Raw genomic sequence first — 25,194 nt, 5'->3', positions numbered from 1 at the left:
CACTGCTAGGTGCCCCACAAACAAGACTAAGCTACACAACTGTCCCCCACACACAAAGGGCCTAGGTCGGTCCCATGCAGGCTCTCTAGCTGTAGGTCTAAGAGTCCGTGAGCTCCCACAAGCTCTGGTCAGCTGTCTTTGTGAGTTTCCCTGCCATGACCTTGATCCCCCACCCCCTCCTTATATAAAATCCCTCCTCCTTCTCTTCAACGGGACCCCTGGAGCTTGGACCAGTGCTTGGCTGTGGGTCTCTGCATGCAGTACGATTTCATTATATGAAAACTGCTAGGTAGCAGTCTACGGGGTAAGGGGCAGGTCAGGCAGGCTACCTGGGATGGCACTGATATACTGGTTGGTTTGTTCTAGTTACATAGGGCTGTTCAGATGTAGACAGGCTAAAACTGAGTCCAAAGAGATGGCTCATTGAGTATAGAGCATATTGGCGCTTGCTGACAAATTCAGGGCTTGAGTTCAATACATGGGACCCACGTCTTGGAAAGTGAGACTCCTACAGGTTGCCTTCTGACCTCTACATGCACTATGGTACACACACATACATTTACATATATGTTACACACATACAGCGAGAGAATAAGTAAATTTAAAAGGATAAAAAAACTTAAGTTAAAATTGAAACAAATACAAGATACAGGAAGCAATGGGCCACACTTACTTTTTAAACAGAGCAGGACTCAGCGAACTCCTCTCGCTCCGCCCCCTCCCCAGTGTGCGCAGGTGCAGGCTTGTCACCCCGGAAGCCTCATTGGCTGGGCCTGCGGGCTTCCGGAAGCTCGCTTAGCCCCACCCCTTCCGCCTTCCGGCCTTCCTGCCTTCCCGCCACCGGTCTCCAGCACCCTTGCCGCGCGGCTGGGCCTGCTGAAGTCAATTCCCGAGGCAACCGGCGTGGTGTGGGCCTCCTGGGCCGGGCCGCCAGGATGAACATCCGCAATGCCCGGCCCGACGACCTCATGAACATGCAGCACTGCAACCTGCTCTGCCTGCCGGAGAACTACCAGATGAAGTACTACTTCTACCACGGCCTCTCGTGGCCCCAGCTCTCCTACATCGCCGAGGACGAGGACGGCAAGATCGTGGGCTATGTCCTGGCTAAGATGGAGGAGGACCCCGATGACGTCCCCCACGGACACATCACCTCGCTGGCCGTGAAGCGCTCGCACCGGCGCCTCGGGCTGGCGCAGAAGCTGATGGACCAGGCCTCACGGGCCATGATCGAGAATTTCGGCGCCAAGTACGTGTCCCTGCACGTCAGGAAGAGCAACAGGGCGGCCCTGCACCTCTACTCCAACACCCTCCACTTCCAGGTTAGTGAGGTGGAACCCAAGTACTATGCCGACGGGGAAGATGCTTACGCCATGAAGCGCGATCTCTCCCAGATGGCGGATGAGCTGAGACGGCAGCTGGTGCTGAAGAAGGGCAGATATGTGGTTCTGGGCTCCGGGGAGAACCAGGAGGCCCAGGGCAGCACACTTCCTGGTGCCGAAGAGGCGTGTCAGCTGGAGAACCCTGCAGGGGAAGACAAGGGCGGTGACAGCTCTGACGTCCAGGACAACTCAGAGGGCTTGGATTCTACCTCCTTAGAGCCTTGCCCAAGGTATTCTCTTCCCTGGCGGGCCCCCCCTCTGTACCCCTTTGCGTCGTATCTTGTCCTACCCCGTCCCAACCTGTCCCACCCTGTTGTACTTTTGCTAGGTTTCTTGGTGACCACTCCCTACCAACTTTGACAGCAAAGATTCAGGACTCCCTGTTCGAAACAAGCAATGCACAAGAACTCACATGCTGAACGTATGTTAAATTCAGACAAAGGGGGCATTCATCCTGCCCTTTGGTATGAGTTGTGTTTCTGGGTAACCTTGTACTTTATGCAAGGAATTTTATCTTCTGAGAATTCCAGTTAATAATTTGGAGTGATGAAATTCGAAAATCACCATTTTACAGCTCTTGATAAAGTAGTAACTCTAGAGCCGATGGTCATTAATAGTTAAAAGGGGAAACTTTCCAACACTTTGTAATGATAGGTCAGACCTAGAACATACAAAGTCAGCCATTATTCTCATACCAACATTACTTTTTTTTCTTGAATGCAGTGAAGGTACCCATATTGTCACCTATGCCATCCATATTCTTGCTAAAAGAAAATTAGATTTCTCTTTTAGATCCCACGAGTGTCTTTATAGACAATAGAGGGACATGTTGAACAGTAAACAATGCAGTCAGTAAAATCCAGAATGAGAATGAAGGAATTTTGACAAAAGAATGTCCTGGCTTCTTCAGCAAATAAGTGGCATTTTAAAGAGGGAGAGAGATGGGCAGCTGGGCCTGTAGCTCAGCAGTACTGCTCCTGCCTAGCAGTTCCATTACCACCACCAAAACAAACCAACAACAAAAGAATTCTTTATTAACCTGAAGATAATAGCAACCAAATAACCACTAGGAGGACTTTTGTGATCCTCGTTCAAACAAACCAACGAGACATTTGTAGACACCCAGGCAAAATTCAAACATGGACTCTCTTCCAATAAGTGTGCTAAATGTGAAGTAAAGTAATTATCCTACAAAAATATTTTTTAGTCAAATTAACTAATGCAATGCCTAGAATTGGTTTTAAAAATACATCAGCAAAAAATAAAGGGGAAAAAAAAACAGTCCTAATGGAGAAATCAAATCAGAATAGCCTAAAAGGGGCAAGGGTGGGGTGGGGTGGGGTGGGAGTATGTGCCTGTGAATGGCCTGGGTTTGATTTTAAGGACTGAAACGGGGGGGGGGGGGGGGGAACTAAGAATAAAATAAGAATGGCAGCATGTAATAGTTGTTGAAAGTGAGATATGTACTTGTGGATTCCTTATGCTGGTTTTTTTTTTTTCCACTCTTGGATTTGTGAAAATTCACACAAAAACTTAGAACAAAGTATTATACTTGCTAAAACATTCTAAGATGCCGATAATGCCACACATAGTAACACATGGCTGTAATCCCAGTTTGGGAGAGGTAGGAGGATCTTGAGTTTGAGGCCATCCTGGGCTAGTGAGATATTATTATTATTTTAAGAAATTTAAAAAAAAAAGAGCGGAGCTGGCCCAGAGGTTAAAGGTACTTGCAGCCAAGCCCTGGTGAATTTAATTTCAATCCCTGGGACCCGTACGGTAGAAGAGAACCAATTCCCAAAAGTTGTCCTCTGACTTCTATACATGTGCCTATAAATACACACACACACACACACACACACACACACACACACACACACACACCAACACCAACACCAACAAGTACTTTTTACACACACACCAACACCAACACCAACAAGTACTTTTTAAAAGCTACTAATTTAGGGACAGGCTCAGTTGTAATAATAAAATACCACAGTATTTCTTCCAGGAAGAATTGTGTCATATAATTCTAGGGTCTATGTGCTAAGGACAGTTTTAAAGTTTCAGTGGGATTCATCTGATCCAAGATCAAGGCAGCAGAAGAATGTAAAGGGAGCAGTAAAACTGGGCAAAACGTAATGCCTTCAGAGCTATGTCATCAGATTCTACCTGTCTCAAACCATCTGGCCAGTGACAGACCTTCACTGCCTAATGTGCACAAGGCCCTGGGTTCTAGACACAGTACTGTGTTTATAAAATAAGAAGAAAGGTAACATCAAACACAAAGGAGTTTTTATCACTGAAGATTTTATTTAATCTAAAGAGATTTTTTGTAATTATTTCTTTAAAAATCTATGGAAGGACATAGGCAATATTGATCACATCTCTGTTAATTTGCTTCTCTTCAGTGTTAAATTACTTGAGAACAGAGCTAATAAGAGTGTTTTAAAACTCTACGTATGAAGTATAGTAAATTCAAAAGCCCTTAGGATCTGAGAAATAAAGTAAATAAAAACATCTGCTCATCTTAGATGAAGAGAAAAATACCAAAGAAGATTCCTTCTTACATGGCAGTTATAACTCTTGTTGTACAAATACAGTTACAGTTGAACTATCTGCTTATGCCACATAGTTGAATCTTAGGTTCCTTTAGTCAACTTCCTCTTCCTTACAGGTTGATGTTTTCCCTTCTTCCCTTCCTTCCTTGACCTCCCTCCCTCCATCTCTCCCTCCCTCCTTCCCTCCCTCCCTTCCTGTCTTTCTTTTGGCATGGTCAGCCCAGGCTGCCCTTGAATTTGATGCTATTTACCTAATTTTGGTTCTGAGACATTCCTATGACCCCATCTAGTGCTTGCTCCTCAGTCTTCAGTTTTGAGTCATATCCAACCAGAGGCCACTGTGGATCTTGTTGGGGTCACTTCAGTAGTTAGGATATAGTACTCTGCATAAAGTAACTGAACTGTTAAATAAAAGTGCCCCTGACTGAGTGGCTCACAAATTATAGTCTTTCTTCATCATAAAGCAGTATGGATCCTCAGGGTGGTAAAGACTAGGTAGAGAGGGAAAGGCTTTGCTCCACATAAATCACTCTAGGGTCCACCTACAACAGGTCTCTGTAGCCCCTTGGCAACCTGGTAAAGCTTAAGGACCTCATAGGGGAAGAAAAAAAAATTCCTGAAGGCATCATTGTCATATGGATTATAAGAAAAAAAAATATTGAATAGGATTGTAAAGGTTTTTAAATGTGTGTAACAATATTTATGCTTCAGTAGCATAAGAAATAAAAGTCTAGCAGTATGTGTATTGATTAGTTATCTTTAAGCAGGTTTGATTCTAGTATAAATGAATTTGAGATGCCTAAAATAACTATAATATGATGTGAACTTACTATGATTTTATTGTGACAAAGCCCTAAGTATAGCAAGTACTCCTACATACATTCACAATAGAAACAAATACAAAATTTCAGTTCCTTGCTCACTGACTCCCATTTTCTAGAATAATGTCTTCCACCAGTTCATGCACATTTCGATAGTGGAGAAAGGAAGAAGGTAAATATACAGGCTTTAAAACTCAGGACCAGTTTTCCAGGTAATGGCACAGGAGATAAAGAAATGTGGTTTAGCTTGCCCTAGGAAAGAAAAGAAGGTATTCTGGCAAAGAACAATGTTCCTTCCACAACAGGAAACATCCTAGTTATGCTGTGGATGTGGGAAGCTGCTTCATGCCCAGCCAGGAACAGGGGATCCCTATGCTCCCCTTCAAGACATGCCACAGGGGTTTCTGGGAGTCCACCTAGGGTTTTTACATAAATATATAGCATATTTATTCTGCTTTTATACAAACTTGGGCAAGTTAACAATGGGATTCTACCACCTTCTGCCATTGTCTCTTTCAACTCTGAAAGAGATGAGCCCTCTACTCTGATATTCCCCCATGCTACCAGAAGTCTTACTGTGTCCCTTTCAACTGTCACCAGCTCATAGTTTTACTTGCCTAAATGGGAAAAGGCAATGGTGAAGCAACAAAGAACATGGGAGAAATAAGGTTATATTGTGAAAGCATACTACACTGTTGTATTGTGATACTCTCTCCTATGAAGCTAGAGTTGAGACACATACAGAAAATGCCATAGAGTGATTTTTCATTTTTTCTTATTTTCATTTTCATGTGAGTAGGACAGTTGGTGAATTGGGACTGGGTATCTTCAGCCTAAAAATAGTAATAAAAATTACTGCTTTTCCTGTAGCTCTTATTGTGCTGCTACAGCTGTTCTCAGGACTGTTCCTGAGTGTCTCCTTCAGTCATGCTATCCCTATAAGGTCAGCAGGAAGAATACTCCATTTTACAGGTCCATCACATTGCAGAAAGCAGTGCATCCTTCAGTTCATGAGGGAAGAATGGGCGGGAGGTGGGGGCGGGGGAAGATGGGGCAGACTTAGCTACTCAGGTTCCCCAAATGTGAAGATGAAATAAGATGGTTCCAGTCCTGCTAAGTACAACTCATACTGTAGATTTTGCCAGTAGAGGCTAATAGTAACTGTTCAGCTCCCTTCCTTCACAGTAATCAAATGGTGAACGTTGTGTCTGAGCAGCAACAGTTTGCAGTCTTGGATGAGAGATGCAGTTGAGGACTAAAATAGCTTTCACTGACAAGCTCAACATCAAAGCACTCAGCTGAATCCATGCTCAGCAGCAGCAGTGTTTCTAGGGAGCCATAGCAATGAAGACAGGTCAGTTCAAAACATACTGGTTGAGGCAGGAATGCCATCAAACTGTGGCTTGTATTCTGGCAAGAAGAATGTGCCTGATGCTTAATAACAAAAAGGGAAAATCACGAAGTCTCAGCATTTTCAGTTGAGCTGGCATTGTTGAGTGAACTGAGGTTCCTCCGGTGACTTTTGCTTTTCTAGTTTATTCTTTCTGTCGTGAAGCTGTCATTCTAACACAAAGTTGTTAAATGTTCACATGAGCATTCACTGAAATAGACTGTTCTTAATTCTACCAGACAACTAATTATAACTGGAATGATATAATGAAATGTGGGAGAAAGTTAAGGAGACTGACAGGGTCGGTAAGTTCCTACTATAACCTTAGCCCAGATATGCCAAGAACTATAGATTTCAAATGCAACTGCACACTAGGACCATAAAGAACACTGAGAGGAGATGAAATACTGTTGGGAAGAGCTAGTCAGATAGTCTGTTTGTTGAATTATTTATAATCTCTAACAGTGTCACCTTTCAATCAATGTGTGATATACACAGGCTGGCTGAAACACTGACTTTGTCAGAGGTAACACATAAAAGCAGAAACGGGTTTTCTTCTACATCACTGTGTACTCCCCATGCACTAGTATTTAAAGCCAAATATATTTAGTGATGAACAAGATAAGAAAAGAATGTGACAATTGTTTTAAAAAAGTCAGTGTAAGTATTTCTAAAAATATTCTACAGTGCCATTTTATCAATGAATATCTCCAGAATGTCATGGACATCTTTTTATTATAAAACCATAGCATTCACTTCTATGTTCCTAAGGTCTTGTTAACAATTCATGCTGCAGGTTCCTTTTCATGGCCTACTGTTCAGAAAGCCTAGTGATGTAGGGCTGCAGACTGACTTAGCAGTTAAGAACATGCAGTCCTCTTGCAGAGGACCTGAGTTTGGTTCCCAGCACAATCTATAACTTCAGTCCCAGGGCATCTAACACCCTCCTGTGGTCTCCAAGGGCATCTGCACTCACATGTATATACAGAAATATACATAACTAAAAATGAAGTCATAAAAATAAAAGAATGCCTGGTAATATAAAAATTTGAACTTAATAAATCAAGGGATGCAATACATCTTTTGAAGAAAATCTTCATGAAAAGTATCTGTACCCTGATACAAAAAATGCTTTAGAGCATTTATTACAGTGTTACTTGACTTTTCCACATTAGTTTCTTAAAATTGTCAAGCAATATTTGCTGAGATAACTAAAACAGCCATAAAATCTTTGTTTTATATAGTTTTGTATACCTGTGTGTATCTAAGTTTTTCTGTGTCCCGCCTGGTCCCCAGCCACTCAGACCCAAGTAAACACACAGAGGCTTATATTAATTAAAACTGTTTGGCCATTAGCATAGGCTAACTACTAACTAGCTCTTACACTTAAACTCAGCCCATTTTTGTTAATCTATATGTTGCCACGTTTTCCATGGCTTTACCTGTGTGCCGTTACATGCTGCTCCTTGGATGGCGGGCTGACGTCTGCTGACTCAGCCTATTCCTCATCCCAGCATTCCTTTAGTCTGCTCGCCCCACCTATACTTCCTGCCTGGTTATTGGCCAATCAGTGTTTTATTTAACCAGTGTACAACAGCATTATCCCACAGCACCTATGCTAACGATGTTCATTAAAAACTGAGCAAGGTAATGCTAGTGTTTGTAATCTATTCCTTCACATCTTGTTCCTCTTCTAGTAGACCAAGTATACTTCTTTTTATAAAAATGTATTTTGATTGTTTTTAATCACATGTATGTCTGTATGTGGTTGAGGGCAGGTGCCCGTGGAAGCCAGAGGCATAGGGTGCCCCTGGAGGTAGAATTACAAGTGATTGTCAGCCACCTGGGATGGTGCTGGGAACCAAACTCGGGGCCTCTGAAAGAACAATATGCACTCTTAACCACTGAGCCATCTCTCCAAACCCCAAATATAAATTTTAAACATCAGACTTTGCATAATATTGCTTCCTACTTGATTCTTTGTCATTCTAGAAATAGACTTTTCTGTAATGATGATTTTTTATAACAAAAGAATCCTTTATAACTGCTCTGTGCACAAGAATAACCTATTTGACTACTTCTATGTATGGTAGATGGAAAAAGATAATTCATTTTTTATAGTTTTGATAGTTTACTACTGTTAGTTTTTTTTTAACTCAGTCTATTTACAGATCACACAAACCTCATCAAGGATAAAGCATATGTCTTATCTTTTTAAAGATTTAAAATATGTAAAAATTTATCTTTTTAAATATTAAGACATGTTGTTAATTCTTGGTAGATACTCAGCAGATATCCATTGACTGTATGAACAAGGCTTTATTTATGTGGAATACTCAAAATCCTAACTTTGGATTCTTGTCCAAGTCTCAGTAAAGAAAAGATGACTCACAGAACAGAACACTGCCTCTCATTAACCAGGAACTAAAGCTTCCCGTTCATTTCTGCTGTGTTAAATCCTTTCTTCTTTCTCTTATAAGTGGTTTGGTTTTTTAAATAGTATTCCACTCTATATTCTAGGCTGGCCTGGAAACAGAGCTTTCTGTCTGCTCAACCCTCTAGTGCTGAGATTCCAGGCTTGTGCCTCATGCCCTGCATCGAAAATCCTTCTGAGTAAAATAGGATGGGAAGAAGACAGAAGTACCTCAGTTGCTTTAGGTCTGAAATATGTTCTGTAGGGCAGGTCACCTTGTGTGTCCACCCTGCCTCCCTTTCTTAGAGGAGACTGGCCTGCCATTATTAGGAAATGCTATGGATCCTGCTGTGTGGGGAGGGGCAGCAGAAAAACCTCAGGGCTGTGGGAACTTGATGCTCTTCTGTGATTCCCGCTAACTTCCATGGGGATCATGTAGAGCAAACAGAGTAGTGTTTTCTTCACCAATCTGCTGTTGAACTCTTAGTGTATAATGCACTTTGATCAGTACATCCCACTCTCCTGTCCCCCACCATCACCTACCCTCTTGACTTCATGTGAAAAAAAAAAACAAAAACAACTTAGTGCTGCTTATATGTCCATGGGCATAGGATCCTCTACTAGAGCATGGGTAGCCTGTCAGGGACCACATCTGGGAAGAAAACTGACATTCTTCCATAGCTCTTTCAGAGTCGTCCGCTGCTCACATACTCTCTTTTCTCAACAGCATTGCTGGTCTACATGTCTCAACCACATCTATCTTGTGAACCCTGGCTTAGCTGTCTACTCTGCAATGTCTTCTCTGGGGTTACTTCACAGTGACTTGAATGGCTTCTCATTTTCAACTCTCCATGACCTTCCACATAAAGCTACTGTGATCATGAAGGAATACCTCGGCACAAGAGCCTGCTGTGCAAGAGCCAAGGAAGCTTGAGGCCTGCTGTGACAGAGCATCCCTGGCCTCCTCTCACCATGCTGCCATTTTACTGTTTGCAGTGGTCTTACTTTGGCCTGTGGTCATGCGGCACAGTTGTCTCCTAGAAATGCCCAACAGAAAGTGGGGACAACTCTTGGCATCACAGAGACATCACTAAGGGGGTAGTTGGCACCATCAAGTTAGACCTCATTCCCCCTTCCTCTTCTAGTGCAAGTTGTTTGTTTACTCTCGCTTTCTCTGGAACTCCCTGTGTCCTGTCCTCTGCCTTCAAGGGGTATTTTTCCCCCTTTCCCAGTGGGAGAATGTGATAAAGAAGAGCTCTACTACAGCACACGAGCAGATGTATGGATTTTAAGAAAAGAACAAGCAGTAATTAAATTGGACAGTCATCTGCTTGCTCGCATCAGTTGCTTTCTGTCTCTTTGTTTGCCTTCTTTGTAATGATGTCACTTGCCAGTCTTGAGGTTGGAGAGTGCACACGCAGTGCTACGGCATTTACTAACAAGTATCCTGTGGGTAACCCTGTGAGGTGGACGTTATTAATTCTCTCTGTTTTACAGATAGATAAACAGAAGCAGTGCGGCAAATAGCTCTTCGGGACTTCAGCCCAACCTGGTTCCTGTTGCTCCTGTTCAGATTCTGCCTTTATGTGCAAAACAATGTTAAAATGTCACAGAAAGGAGACCGCTGTTTAAAACTGTTCAGTGTTGTTAATCTATGACAACCACATGTCAATTGTAAATATCTAACCTTCAGTTGTAGTCCCTGTTTAGTGACTTAGGAAATACAAGTGAAGGCAAAGGGCTTTGACGCTGCAGAAGTCACAGGTAGATCAGTTTAGAACTGAGTAATGTTTTCATGTTCTCTGAATGTTAATTACCAAAATATCCGTTTATGTTTAGATTTTTATGAAACTGGAGTGTATGGATTTACATCTAAGCCTGACATTAACCAGCTGATGACAAGAGATAAGTCTGTTCTCTGTAATCCATATCAGCCCTGATAAGTACTTCTTACAGATCTCCCTCAGTGTGTGGAGGATGCCTGTCTAAGGGTGAAGGGCTGCCTGAGGCAGAGCTCCAACTCCATTTTGTGTGTCCACATGGTCCTCTCTGTCTTTCCATTTTCCTTTTTAATTTTCGCCCTTACTTCTTTCCCCTCAAGCATGTGATTATCTCTTTATTTTTAAATATTACCGCTTCCTAACATCTGTCTCTAGGGCAGCATAATCTTACTGATGAAACATTCCATGTCTTCCTTGAGCCCTTGTCAATGTGTCTTCGTGTTAACAGCTCAGCAGATGGAGAAACAGAAGGAGTAGCTTCAGCTTACCTGAGTGATTTCTCTCCAGCCCAGCACCAGCCACACTGAGTCTCTAGTAACCTGATGTTAATCATCGGAGCAATTGAGAAATAAGAAAGGCTTCCAGACATTTGCAGTGCCACTGACTAAAACTATTGGCACTTTCCTTTGTTACCAGGAGACAACAGAAACCCAGCAGTGCAGCAGCCTACCTAGTTTGGGTTATGCCTGTTTAGATAATAAGAGTAAACAGCATTTAACATTGTTTAGGGCGTGAATTAACAAGTTCTGGGTGATCCCACAAGAGTGCTGCTGACTGAGCAGAAGCAGCGGTTGCTCCCAACTCCGGGGGTGGGCGCCTCTCGCGGCTTTTCTAACAGCATCATTCTTTTCCGACAGAGCAAATTATGATTTTTTTTTTCTGAATAGACTGCTTACTTTTTACTTAAGCCTGGTCCTAGAGAGACCAAAGCAAGGATGTAGAATAGTTCATGGTATGAATACAGTTGTGCTGGCTATAGAGAATGATTCAAATCCCTTCTTAATGTGTGGCTTTACCGAAACTATTGGGTGGACCTGCCTGTCAGCAAATTGTTCAAATGTATTACTCACCAGGTTGTAAAGTTTTGTTTAGTTGTGGCATCAACTTGTGAATGAAGCCTGTGAGTTACGTGGTTAAGAATTTGGTTTCCCTTTGAGATAAGAGCAATAAGTAAGAGATGATGATATGAAATAAAATAATGGAATATGAGGGTGAATGAGACACATGGAGTACTACTGGAAATTGAATCAAAGCTGGTAAGCTTTGAAAGGATCAAGAAATAAAGGAATTTTTCTCATTAGTTCTGTGTAATGCTAATGTTGACTAGTACAGGTCATAAAACTCAGCTTCTAACCAGTCTAAGACATCTGTAACTACTTGTTAGATTAGTTGGAATTGGACTCTAAATAAGTCAGAATCTCATTCCTAAATATTCATTCACATAAATGTTGTTTGTGATGCTGTGTCAAGAGGTTGATGACCAAGTAATTTCAGTAATAAGTTCCAAACATCAAAATACATATAATAAAGATGTTTTTATATGGTGTATGAAGTAATTAATTATAACCAACATTACATCATTGAATTGCTTTGATGTGCTTACATGGCTTCCAGGGACTTGACCTGACTCGGTGGTAAGGGAATGAAGAAAAGACAAATGCAGGTGCACTGAGAAGCTGGGATTGGGTGGTCTGGGCTCTCTGATGGAGAAGCTGCAGTATAGCAGAAGTTCAGCATGTTTATTATATAGAGTTGAAAAGAGGTACAGAGAGGTGGGGTTACTGCATGCTGAACAAGAGACAGGTCTGATGGTACACAGCTGGACTGAAGAGGCAGGTTTACCTAATACAATAGGAGAAGTCTGTTGTAGAATATTATTTTAAGATGTGTTACATCTGTTTATGTCGTGGAATATTTGTTTAATGGTGCAAAGATGTGTTGCATCTTCTGTGCTGCCTTTGTTGAACTCTGTGAAGTTGTATTACTTTGCTTGTCTAAAACATCTGATTGGCCTAATTAAGAACTGAACAGGCAATAGCCAGGCAGGAGAAAGGATAGGCAGGTTGGGCAGGCAGAGAGAATAAGTAGGAGGAGAAATCTAGGAAGAGAACATCGGGGAGCAAGAGAAGGAGGAGAGGAGGACATCAGGGGCCAGCCACCCAGCTACACAGCAAGCCATGGAGTAAGAAGTAAAAAAAAGGTATACAGAAATAAAGATAAAAGCCCAGAGGCAAAAGGTAGATGGATAATTTAAGTTAAGAAAAGCTGGCTAGAAACAAGCCAAGCTAAGGCTGGGCATTCATAAGAAAGATAAGCCTTCGTGGATTTATTTGGGAGCTGGGTGGCAGAGCTCAAACTCCATTTTGTGTGTCCACATAAATTTTGTGCAGGCCCTCAAAGAGCAAAGAATAAAGAAGGCTACAGCAGTCCCTGTAAAGGAGCAGTCTTCAGGCCATAAATATCTTGAGGGAGAAGGCTATGGTGGGCAGACCTTTTCTATCAACAGATGTAAACAGACCAGAGGATGGCTTTGCCATCTTTATTTGTTACCCACGTGGCCACACCCATGTCAATACATAGTCATTCAGAGTATCCATACTCTCCACATTGCTGAATTAGTTCTTCCACACATCTTTAGAAACCTGGTCTGTGGGATTTCTTTAAGATTTCACTTTAATTTTTTTTTAATATTTATTCTGTTTGGGTGGGCACATGTGCTATGATGGTGCCATGTGCAGGTCCAGGGACAACTTGTGGCAACTGGTTCTTCCTTCTACCATGTGGGTCCCAGGGACTGAAGGAACAAGTGTCTTTACCAGTCAAGCCATGTTGCTGGCCATAGAAATATCTTGATAGCCCTAACGATTTCACTTTATTTCTCACTTTAATTGTTCTGTTCACTGACAGTAAATTAGCCCAGACACTAAAATTGTTTTTCATTCTAACCTATTACAGGAATTTGAAAAGACTGTTAAGTACCACCTCCCCCTTTCAAGGAGAGTTTCTAGCCTATGCTTTTCCATTCACGCAATTGCTTCAGAGTCAAACAGGCACCCTCTCAAAAGGCGTCCTTTCCTTAGCTCTGGTCCAGTTTTGGGAAGTCGGGACCTGGTGGTGTGAACATTTTCCTGGCAGTTGCTTTGCACATCACTGTCTCAAAGTCACTGATTAGTGCAAGGCATCATATCTGTGTAAAGATGAATTAAAAGGAGAGGTTTCCATAAGAATTCCATTTACACATTTCAAAGGAGGCTGGGGAGTCAACTGATTCAATAAATCTTTGTATACTATAAACGCAGGAGGGATTAAGGAATCTACTTTTTGCTCTTTTCTGTAAACCTAAAGTGGTTCTCTAATAATTTTACAAGATTTTCCATAGGTGAGCATTTGAGACACAGATACACTTGCACGTGTTTACATGATGTGATTGTCCCATGTCTTTCTAGGAGTTTGTCATCACTACTTTCTGCCCCCTCTCCACCCTTACTTCTCAAGCAAACACTAACTCCAGCTCGGCCTTGCTTGTCTATGGCACACGCCTGAAGGGAGTGCTTGAAAGTCACACTGAAACTTCCCCAATTTGTTTATAGAACAAAGAAAAATCCAATTCTGCACAGCCCTATCAGGAGCCAGACATCTGGCTGGTCTGGAACTGCTGCATGCCTTTCCACTCTTGTCCCCAGCTCCTTTTATCCATCACCATCTGGGTGTTCTGTGTTTGAACTTTGATTGACACAGAACCTGGCCAGATTCTGTGAACAGACCAAGTGCATTGTCATGGTTCTGTATACTTTCAGCAGGAATACTTCTTCAGAATTTCAAAGGATATAGATCATTTCCTTGAGGTGCACTCGAAGGGCTATCTAAAAACTTCTGCTTTATGTGGACGTGGGAATTACATTTTCAAGTCCCCACAAAAAACCTGTCACTAATAAACCACACAGATATTGCTTTCCAGACTTATATATATATATCACCTTTGGAATGGGATCATCCCCTCCACTGAATATTACAAGAACTTACCTTTACAAGTTGAGCAGTTTTCATAAGAGAGGATTTAATAACATGGGAAGTCAGTGGTTAATTAGTCAGCATCCAGTGGTGTAAATTTTCATCTTAGGTAGGCTTATTACCTACCACCTGGACAGCCTCTGGCACACCAGTTTTCTCATTTACAAAACAGAGATAAAGACAAATCTTGCCTTCCATGCTTTGTTGTAATGAAGCAGTCTAAGGAGTTTTCATGTTATTTTTTCAATTGACACATACACATTCATGCTAATAGCTTTCCTATTGAGGTTCTTTAGCCTCAAACTTAAATGTATATAAAACCTATGATGATTTTCTTTTTTCTCTCTGGTGACCTGGGGGCGGGGGGCAGGGGGGGCAGGCGGGAGAAAATCAGTGTTTCATAGAACTTATCACTAGAACAATAACTTTGTGTGTGGTTAAGGGGTGGACTATAAAGGAATTGAGTTCCTGTAATTGGAACAAATCGACTCTATTGTTCTTTTACAAGGAGAAGATGCCTTGACAAGAGTTGTCATCTCTTGGTATTGGTAAATGCTCATATAATAAATTGTTCCTGTTAATGAGATTGTACTTATTCTCCCATTCACAAGTTTTGAGTGTGAAGGGAACAGTGAGAATGTATTATGGCCATGGTTATAATCCAGCACTTGAGAGGTGGAGCCAGAAGGATCAAGACATCAAGGTCATCATTACCTACATACAGAATTTAAGGGATATATGAGACCCTGTCTCAAAAGAAAAAGAAATCAGCACCATTGAAGTCTCTCAGGGAGATCATTTGGGAAGGTGTACTAATGAACTTGATAGAGAATTGAGTTCCCTAAAATCACTTGTACCTGTGCACACCCTTTGAAAGCAACAAGCTCTACTATAGTCTTCAATGTTTCATACATTTCTTTGACTTTATTCTCTTTCTTCTGTTGAGGTGGTAGGAAGTAGGTTGCTTTATGAACACTCAATGTCTAGGGCTGAAGAATTCAGCTTTTGTACCCAGGTTTACCATCTTTGTCTATAACTGCATTCAGTTAATGAATGATAGTATTGCATAGTGTTTAAACTCAATTCACTCTGGGTTGCACTTTGAGTTATACCTTGAGGCACCTATTTTGGGAAATGCAAAGAATTATATATACCCCACTTTATAGATATGCCGACTATAAAAAAATTGCCTCTGGGGTAAAAATTGCTTGCCATGCAATCCTGACAACTTTGACCCCAGAAATTCAAGGTGGAAGGAACAGAACCGACTCCTGAAAGTTGTCCTCTGACCTTGTCTTAGGGTTTCTATTGCTGTGCAGAGACACCATGACCATGACAACTCTTATAAAGGAAAACATTTCATTGGAGGTGGCTTACAGTTTCAGAGGTTTAATCCATTATTGTCACAGTGGGACATGGCAGAGTGCAGGCAGAAATGGTGCTAGAGAAGGAGCTGAGAGTTCTACATCTTGATCTGTGGCCAACAAGAAGTGACTGTCACACTAGGCATGGCTGAGCGTATGAGATCTCAAAGCTCACCCCAACAGTGACACAGTTCCTTCAACAAGGCCACACCTCTTAATAGTGCCACTCCCTATGGGCCAATGGGGACCATTTTCTTTCAAACCACCACAGACCTCCACACATTCTTTGTGGCACATGTGTGCCTGAACTCATGTGCACAATAATAACAAAAAAAGGCAATGTTTTAAAATAAAAATTAGTAATAACCAATGAAATACAATGCTTTAAAATAAAATATAGGGGCTAACAAGATAGCTTAGTGAATAAAGTGCTTGCTACAAAAGCCTGGAAGCCTGAGTTTGATCCTGGAAACCTGCTCTGAGAGGAGATAATTGTCTTTGAGACATTTTCCTCTGACCTCGCACGTGCATGGGGGAAATTTTCAGGTGATAAAAGGCCAAAGATGGGTTATAAAACCTGTGTTGTGGTCCCTAATCCACACCTAATTAAAGCATAGACTTTTTGGTTTTTTTGAGACAGAGTCTCATGTATTCTAACCTGGCCTTGAACTCCTAATCCTCTGTCTCTACCTCCCAAGCACTAGAATTACAGGTACACACCATCACACCCAGCTAGATCTTTTAAAATATTAATTGGAAGGAATTTTATGTGCACAATGAAAGGAAGTAGCTTTAAACGTAATTGAGCACTCTGAATAAGGGAGAAAGGTTGCATTTATGTTTGCATTTTGATAAGCCAGAATAGCTAGGATTATCAAACACTGTGTCACTGTCACCAAAACACTGCGGTTCCCATCTTGAAAGACAGAAGTGCTTAATACTGGCTTACTTCCAAATGTAAAGCTTCTAAAAATTGTCTGGTAATTTAGGTTTATTCCCTGAGAAGTCACAGCCTTGTAAATTATAAACCTTGTCCCCTAGCATGGCACATGCCATCTCCTGTCTGTGTCTTAGGACAGAGCTAAGGCAAAGGCACAAGGGAATTCTTCCTTCAGCTCTGATACCCAACATTCTGTCCCTCGGCACTGGCTTCCATATCCACCCCTGGCTGAGACTAGATACCCTTCAAATTAGTCCACATCCCATATTCTTTGCCTTCTTTTCCCATCTACCCTTCTTCTACACAAATATATCAGTTAATCTATCAACTAGATCTACATCATAACAGATAAGAGATTTTTCAAAAATTCATGCTGAATTATTAGTAACTGTTGGGCTTCCTCCTACAATGAATATTTTGGGGTACCTATATAATATACTTAAATCACTCCAGTCTTAGTTAGGATAAGCCTACTTTATCAACGTCATTATTAGCCCTCCTACTGGAATATTTAAACTGGGATGCCAAGAGATAGTCTTGCCAGCTTGGGCGAGATCTCTAAGGAAAGGAAGAAGGCTTTTCCTATCTGTGAGCCAATGATATAGCAGGGTACCATACAAGCAATGTCATCTGAAGCCCTGAAACCACTTCTTCTATGATTTCCTTTTTCTCTCACATCTTTCACAATTTTAGACTCTTGACTTCCACATCCATTAGTAATAATTGCAGTGTCCCATAAGGAATTGATCTGAAGGTTAAATAAGAAAATAGAAAGTGTACAAATGTATTAGCTTAGCCATGCCCTGGGTTGTAAATGCTTTAATAAAGCTCATCATTACAATAGAGGATTGTACATGTGGGAGTCAGTGAGAGCTGAAAGATGATTCTGGGATCATGGCTAGTTCTACCTCCCTACTCTCTTCTTAAGTGTGTTACTGTGGGTGCCCAGACAACAGGCAGGTACAGAGGTAAAACACAAGAGCCAATAATGGAGCCAATAAAAACTATTCCAAATATTCCTTATCAGTATTAGTAGAACAAGCATTCTTTGCAGCCAAACAGTCATTCATATTTTAAAGACAGCACCGCCCTGGCATTTTCTGCAGTAAGAAAGCACTTCTGTTCTGCCCACATTTTCAAAGCCAAAAGCCAAATATTTCCCTACATATCCTTACAAAAAAAGGTAAAAATAAGAGATGCATGCAAGTGAAGAACACGTCAAAGCTCTAAGATGTGTTTCTCTAGATACTAAAATAAGAAAGCCTGGTGCCTACCCATGATATGCTGAGCAATGCACTCTCAGTGTTCACTATGGAACTGCATCAAAAATGATAAGTGGCCTGGCTTGAAAATACCTCAGCGCAATGTGGTTTTGATGGGTGTTTCTTGATGCTGTTATAAGAAAGCTATAGCTAAAGTACCATTTCATTCTCACAGCAAAGTCTGCTTTATCTATGGTTAAGAAATAAGCAAGTGACAATCTCCAAGAAATCATCTTGACCAGCATTAATGACTAGTTTGATAGTTAACAGCCCCAGGCACACCTAGAGGCCGTTAAAGTTCTTGGGGTAAGGAGAAGTTGGAGGGTTGTAGTTTACCAGTAATTAACTATAGGTATGAATTAAAACTCGATAAGGAAAGAGATGAAAGTAACTCTGGATGGTTCTGTGTCTGTTTGTCTTTTCACATATTATCAGTACCACCTCCCCCAAATCTTTTTTTTTTTTAATAAATAGGAAAAAAAGATAATAGCATCATTTCACATAACAAGTTGGAATGGAAATGATTCATGTGATGAAATGGGGATGCTTGGGGGACCAATTAATTCCTTTTCAAGCTTGAACTATATAACTATAAGAACCACTATATAAAAAAAAAACTCATTCTACCACATTAGTTGATTGTTGCTGAATTGAAACTCAATCATGAGATCATAAGGATTTTGGAAGCTTTTTTTTTAAGTTTTTAATCCTATCTCAATAAAAGTAAATACATAAGGATTATAAATAAACCAAATCTGAAGTAATATAGATTGAGAGACCCTCAAGAGGGTCAGGAGATAATGAAGATTATACCTCAATATTGGGATTATGATGTTAGTTCTTTATTTCAATAAAAGTGGATAGAGATCTTTCATATCAGGGACAGGGCTTAGCTGTAAGGACAAAGTAATCTTCTGGGAATTATGCATACAGGCTTGACATCATTTTTATTGGATGGCTGATGAACTGGAAAACTCCAGGATAGTCAGGCTTTAATTTGTAATCTTAATTTTCATATAAATTGGACCATTTCGGGGGGAGGGAGTGGGGGATGCTGGACGTTGATGCTTGCTAGCCTGTGGTACTAAGAGAGCCCTGAAGCATAGGCTGCAGCACTAATTCATCCTGAATCAGATTTTGTCTCCTCCTCTATCCATCTGTCTTCCATCTTTGTATCTATCATTTAACAAAATTTACAGCTTACAAATACCAGCGGAGCTAATGTTAGTGCAGTGTCTCCACTACCTCCTCTTAGAATGATCTATAATAATCTACTTATCATAGACAGGCACACTATAATGCACAATAATTTAGTCTTCAGCTGGGAAAATGACTGCACTTGTTTCACAAGCATACATTAATAAGGTTGCCCCTTCTATTTTGATTGTTTTAAAAACTGTAGGACATGAGAGAGCAATAGTTTCCCTTCACAAAATGATTATCTTAGTGATTCCCATACATAATTTCATGTCCATGGGGTTCCATGGGCAGGACATTATTAAACCAGAATATGGTGGTTATTTGTTTGGACATACAGAAACTTGACCAGGACATTTGCAATTAAATGGTAGATACCTTTCGCTGTTTAAAAGTGCTATTATATTGAGTATGTCATAAATATGTCAGTGAAACAGAATAGTCTCTCTAAATTATATTAAATCATGTTGCAGGTAAAAATGAATTTTTTTTTTACAAAATTATCTTTTTTCTCTCTTGGCCAAGCCATGGAAAACAATATACTTCTTTCCTACTTTACCGCAGCTTCATGTGTGTCCCAGGTCTACCACAAGCAACTTTCCACTAGCCTCGTCTCCGCTCTTCTTGGGTTTTGAGCATTTTCTTACAAAGAGAGAGAGAGAGAGTAGAAGAGAGAGAGAGAGTAGAAGAGAGAGAGAGTAGAAGAGAGAGAGAGAGAGAGAGAGAGAGAGAGAGAGAGAGAGAGAGAAATAGGAAACTTTATAAGTTGTCATTCCATCATTTTAAAAAACAGAAATCACATGTAATCTTATGATCTTCTAATAACCACACACATAAAGTACTCTATAAATTTGAAAATCATTAGGCGCTAATAAAATAATGAAAGAACAAGAACATACAAAACTCGTGTTTTGTGAGTTCAAAGGACAACACAGCTGCCACAGCTCCTCACACAGAGTGTGTTGGGCATAAGAACATATTCTGAGGTTTGAATCTATCTGAATGGTCTTGGTGTAATACTTTCCTATGATTTAGGAGTGCTTTCATTTGGTAGAGGTAAGTCATCCACTCGCAAGACCATTTTCTTTGTGTTCTAGTGTCTTCCCAGATGCACAGCCTTCTGAAATGTCAAGAGGCTACCTTCAGAGCAGAGGATGGATGCTCCCAATCACATCTCCTTATCCCACAAAGCTCCCCATTTGACAGTGAAGTAACATGATAGTTGATAAAGATAGATACTGAGCCCCTAATCCCAATTGGGAGCACGCTCATCCCTTAACCAGTTCTGTCAGCTTGGATTTATCTGCACAGAAGGCATATAAAACATCGTTTACATAAATAACATGGAGTCTGCATTGGGCAAATATCAGGGATGAGTAACTGCTCTGGGGTAGACCTATTAAATCAATCATTGAGCCCAATCAGAGAAGCATTGACTACAGCCAGACAGAAGTTGATCACAGCATAATCTTCCTCTGCTTCTTGATGAACTAACAAAATATGCTGCGCTCATTGAACAGCTGCTTTCATAAGAGCTATAAGGAAACGGACTCCAGGAACCTTCAGCACTGCACACGAAACAAGATTTCCAGAGAGAAAATTAAAATGCCAACAAGATTTATACTTAAGTATGTAGATGTTCTATGGTTTAAAATAGATCCTATTCCTTTTTAAAGTATAAGAAAGAGGGGCAATGCCATTTGTAACAGTGCTATTATTGGAAAATAAAAGCAATAAGGCTGAGTTCGTGTTATGGGCTGAATTGCATTCACCCAGGCTGCAGTTCTGACCCCATCACTTCAGAATGTGATCTTGAAGAAGTAACTAATTAAAAATGATGTCATTAGGATGGATCACTGGGATGTCGTTGGTTATAAATGACAAATATCCTAACAAGAAGAGCAAATTAAGACACAGATGAATAGAGAAGAAAGACAGAGTGAAGATACAGGGAGAAGGATGCTTTCCTGCAAGCTGGGGAGGGAGCCTCTAAAAACCATTTCTGCAAAGCCATGATGTCTGAGTCTTCTGGCATCCAGATGTCTCCTGTCTCAGCAGAACCAGCAGATGTACACAGCTCATATGCTGTTTTTTAAAGACAAGTAAGGGAGCAAACACGGAAGGCACAGAGGTAAGTCATCTCTACCTCACTAAGAAAATCCTGGCAGGTTGGAATTAGAAAGATGGTCCAATGGTTAAGAACACCTGTCGCTCTTCCAGAGGACTCAGGTTCAATTCCCAAAACCCACATTGACAGCTCACAACCATCTGTAAATCCAAATTCGGGGGATCTGATACCTTCTTTTGGCCTCCTTAGGCACCAGGCATGCACATGGTACACAAATACATGTAGGCAAGATACCTGTACACATAAAAATAACAAAACAAAAATGTTAAATTTACAAATATTATGTTCTCCTCTTAATTGTTCTGACTGTTACTAATTTCCCATCGCAGCTTCTCTGGTATGAAGCGTGAAATGGCACAGCTCACTGGGAAGGGATTTTCCAGAGCTGTTCCTATAAGCAAGGGAGTGCATTCCCCTGGGAGCATCTGCTTGTACAAATGGACCAGTTGTGAAGAAGTAGATGCATAAGGATCACTTACCAATTGGAATCCCAAAGGTGATGTCAACAAGAAAAAAAAATGTGGAAGGGAAGTGAGTAGTGCACTTGCCTGGAAACCATGAGGACCAGAGTTTGGATCCTCGGAACACACATGAGCCAGGCAGGCATGGTGGCATTGTCTGCGCCTGCGCCTTGGATGGGAAGAGAGGAGGTAGGACGGGACAGTCCTCAGAAGCTCGTGGGCCAGCTAGCACGGCCTCTGAAGCAGAAAACAACAGGGTACTCCACTCCAAACAAGGTGGGGATCAACTCCTAAGGCTGTTCCCAGGCCTCCATATGAGTGTTGACACACATGTACAGTAGAACTCACACACATGAACACGCACACATGTACCATAAAGCTCATACAGATGTCATATACACACAGGTTTTTAAAAGAGGGAAAATGTGCAAGTAAGAGGCAGAAAACATGAAAAGGATTAGTGTGTCGTCCAATTTCACATTCTTTTAATATTCTTAGAAATTGAGGAAGACACCCTGTCTGAGACCCCGTATTAAAGATGATGAGTTTTCTTTCCTTAAACAGTCTGTCCCTCTGTGTTCTTACAGTCTCCTGTAAGGGACAGGGTCACATGTCCACCTCTCTTTGCTTCCTCATCTCATGGCTTCTTAGCAGATGAGCGGAGAAGTGAACTAAAGCCACTGAGGACCAAGACCTCAGTCAGATAAACAATTTGGGTGCACATCTCAGGAATGGAGCTCTGGTCATTGATACATCCTGGCTTTTCCACAGCAAATGATGTAATGACTTGGAAAAGTTTAGGCACACCAAACCATTAGATGAAAATCATACTTCCTTACTATAGATTTCAGAACACCTAAAGTGAACTGAGGACTATGTGGCTCTATCCACTCTAATGTTTACGGAAAAATATATAGAATATCAGGCAAAAAGTCAGTATAGTAATGTGGTGGTTGGAATAGGAATGGCCTCTGTGAACTCATGTGTTTGAATGTTTGAACTATAGAGAGTGGCACTATTAGGAGGTGTGGCCTGTTGGAGAAAGTCTGTCAGTGTGAAGGTGGGCTTTGAGGTCTCTTATATGCTCAAGCTATGCCCAGAGCAGTAGACAGTTCACTTCCTGTTGCCTGCAGATGAAGATGTAGAACTCTCAGCTCCTTCTCCAGCATTGTATATGTCGGTATGCTGTCATACTTCTTACCATGATGATAATGGACTGAACGTCTGAGCCTATACACCAGCCCCAATTAAATGTTTTCCTTTATAAAAGTTGTCATGAAAAAAAAAAGTTGTCATGGTCATGGGGTTTCTTCCCAGCAATAGAAACCCTAACTAAGATAAATAATAATAACTTTGTTTTCCAATATGTAGACAAACCATAAGATGTAAAAATGGACAAGAGATTAGACAGAGCCCTCCCTCACTGTACAGTCTTACTGAAGCCTCTCACCAGCTGAAAATCGAGAATTCCACCACAATTAACATTTGCTGTGATAACTGCTTATATAAAAAGAGTATTCCTTTGTAGAGAGATATTTTACTCAAAAAGGCAATGAACCAGGCTTAAGGCCTCTATGTATATGACTTTGGGTAACACCTCATTCCTACCCCCAGACATTCCCTAGGGAATCTCACACAGAAGAGTTAACTTTGTTTGCCATAAAGACAGCCCATCTTCCTGTATCCCTGTGATTTAGACTGTGCCTATTAACATATCAAAGCAGACATGGGCCAGCTCTCCCAGCATCATTCATTGCCTGTTGCTCCTCCCAGCATTTCTCACCCAACCCCCTACCCTACCCTAAACCTCTCCAGCCCAGAGGCTGGGCTTCTGCTTCCCTTCTTCCAGCCTCAGAGATATATCATACATACAAACATACATATATATGATATATTATTATATAGCCTCCACCATTTTGGCTATGTGGTCTCTTAGCTCCTGGTTAGCTCTGCTCCTGGATCTCTCTTGGTCTGCTTACCTCCCCTTTCTCACTCTCCTGCCCCCTCCTCTCATGGTGTAAGAGCCAAAGTTAACCTTCAAGCCCCACTTCCTCAAGGACAAGATAACTTCCTGGAATGCTGGGAGCAGTAGTCCTTGGGAAATAACAGAGCATGTGTTTTTACTTCCCCAAAAAAGTTTGTTTATACCAGATGTAGTTGAATGACTGTAGTTGTGTGTGTGGCGGGGGGAATGTGGGCAGAAAATATGTCAGGATGTATGCTTTCCCCCGATCGGACCTGATGGGAAATGCAATGAGTTGTGGTTTTTTGCCTTTTTAAGCCACTGTAAAAATGTGACTCATGGCCATTCCCTGGGAATACAGGGGTGGACTTGGCCACAACCAGGCCAGTATTTAATTAAAGCTTGCTTCAAATTTGGCTCAAAATTGTGAAACTGGTTTTTCTCTTGCAAATTTCAGGATTGACATTTGGAGGCCCCAGCAAGATAAGAAAGAAAAAAAAAATCCACCCAAATTCTAGAGCTGGACTTTTCACTCTGGAACTGGTGAGCTATGCCTGTAAGAAATTACAGGGTAAGACCAAAGAGAGTGATTCTGAAAGGGTTAAGGTCCATGTCTTAGCAGCCCAGCAGAGTTGTGCTTAAATTAAATGGAGCAAAGAGCAGGAGAACACATATCTGGAATTTCTACTTTTAAAAAGCTAGATCATTGAGATGACCTGGCAGGTAAAGGCACTTGACACCAAGTCCTACAACCTTAGTTTGATCCCTAGAACCCATACGGTTGAAAGGAGAGGACGGGCCCATAAGTTGTCTCTGACCTACACACACGGGGGCTGGGAGAGAGTAAATAAATAAAACAAGAAAGAAATCCGTAGGGGAAAAAAAAAGACCAGGTGCTTATTTAATTTCTCCTTTAGTCTTTACATATTCTTTTTTTTTTAACCCCCTTGAGACAAAGTCTTGCTGTATATCCCTGACTGTTCTGGAACTGTGGAACTCACAATGTAGATCAGGCTGGCCTGGAATTCAGGAACCTACCAGCCTCTGCCTCCCTAGTGCTAGGATTAAAGGTGTGTGACCATGCCTGGCTTTGGCACATTAGAGTGATTTTAATTTCATTTGTATAATTTCTTGGGTGAGTGGCAAGCAGCTTTCTGGCTGTAAACTATCATAATGATCCTGATAGTCCTAAGCATACACTGGAACTTGTTTCCCAAGTTTGGGCCATGGTTGTGGTATCTAGGATTGAGCAGTTTTCTAAAACACTCTGCATCTTTGTTTCCTCATTTGTATAAAGAAGTAACAGTATCAACTTTGTAAGGCTGCTGTGAGAATTAGCTAAATGAATTATAAAAACTGATAAATTTAGCACAATGTCTATCTCATTCCAAGCATCTAAAGACTTCGCTGTTGCCTTTGCTATCGTAACTTATAATAATGACAGGATCCCTTCTTGCAACTTTCTCCTTTCTTACCGAAAAACCAGCAATGTAAGAGGGAAGAACAGAGTATCTCCAGTT

General features: G+C 41.2%; 1 protein-coding gene across 1 annotated transcript; it reads left to right on the top strand.

The window, feature by feature from the left end:
* Positions 1–823: 823 nt before the first annotated feature.
* Naa11 (N-alpha-acetyltransferase 11, NatA catalytic subunit) lies at positions 824–11,894 on the top strand. The gene is made up of 2 exons (XM_059274705.1): positions 824–1,612; positions 9,295–11,894. The coding sequence occupies exons 1-2, from the start codon at positions 936–938 to the stop codon at positions 9,332–9,334; spliced, it is 717 nt and encodes a 238-aa protein (XP_059130688.1). The 5' UTR covers positions 824–935; the 3' UTR covers positions 9,335–11,894.
* Positions 11,895–25,194: the final 13,300 nt, after the last annotated feature.

The sequence above is a fragment of the Peromyscus eremicus genome, chromosome 10, assembly GCF_949786415.1.
Source record: "Peromyscus eremicus chromosome 10, PerEre_H2_v1, whole genome shotgun sequence".
Taxonomy (NCBI): domain Eukaryota; kingdom Metazoa; phylum Chordata; class Mammalia; order Rodentia; family Cricetidae; genus Peromyscus; species Peromyscus eremicus.
Note: the sequence above shows the minus strand (reverse complement) of the source record. Positions and strands in the feature narration are given on the sequence as shown.

Coding starts and splice junctions, on each gene's coding strand:
- Naa11 (XM_059274705.1), top strand. CDS start 936: ATGAACATCCGCAATGCCCGGCCCGACGACCTCATGAACATGCAGCAC. Junction 1,613..9,294: donor TCCTTAGAGCCTTGCCCAAG/GTATTCTCTTCC, acceptor TTTTCTCAACAG/CATTGCTGGTCTACATGTCT.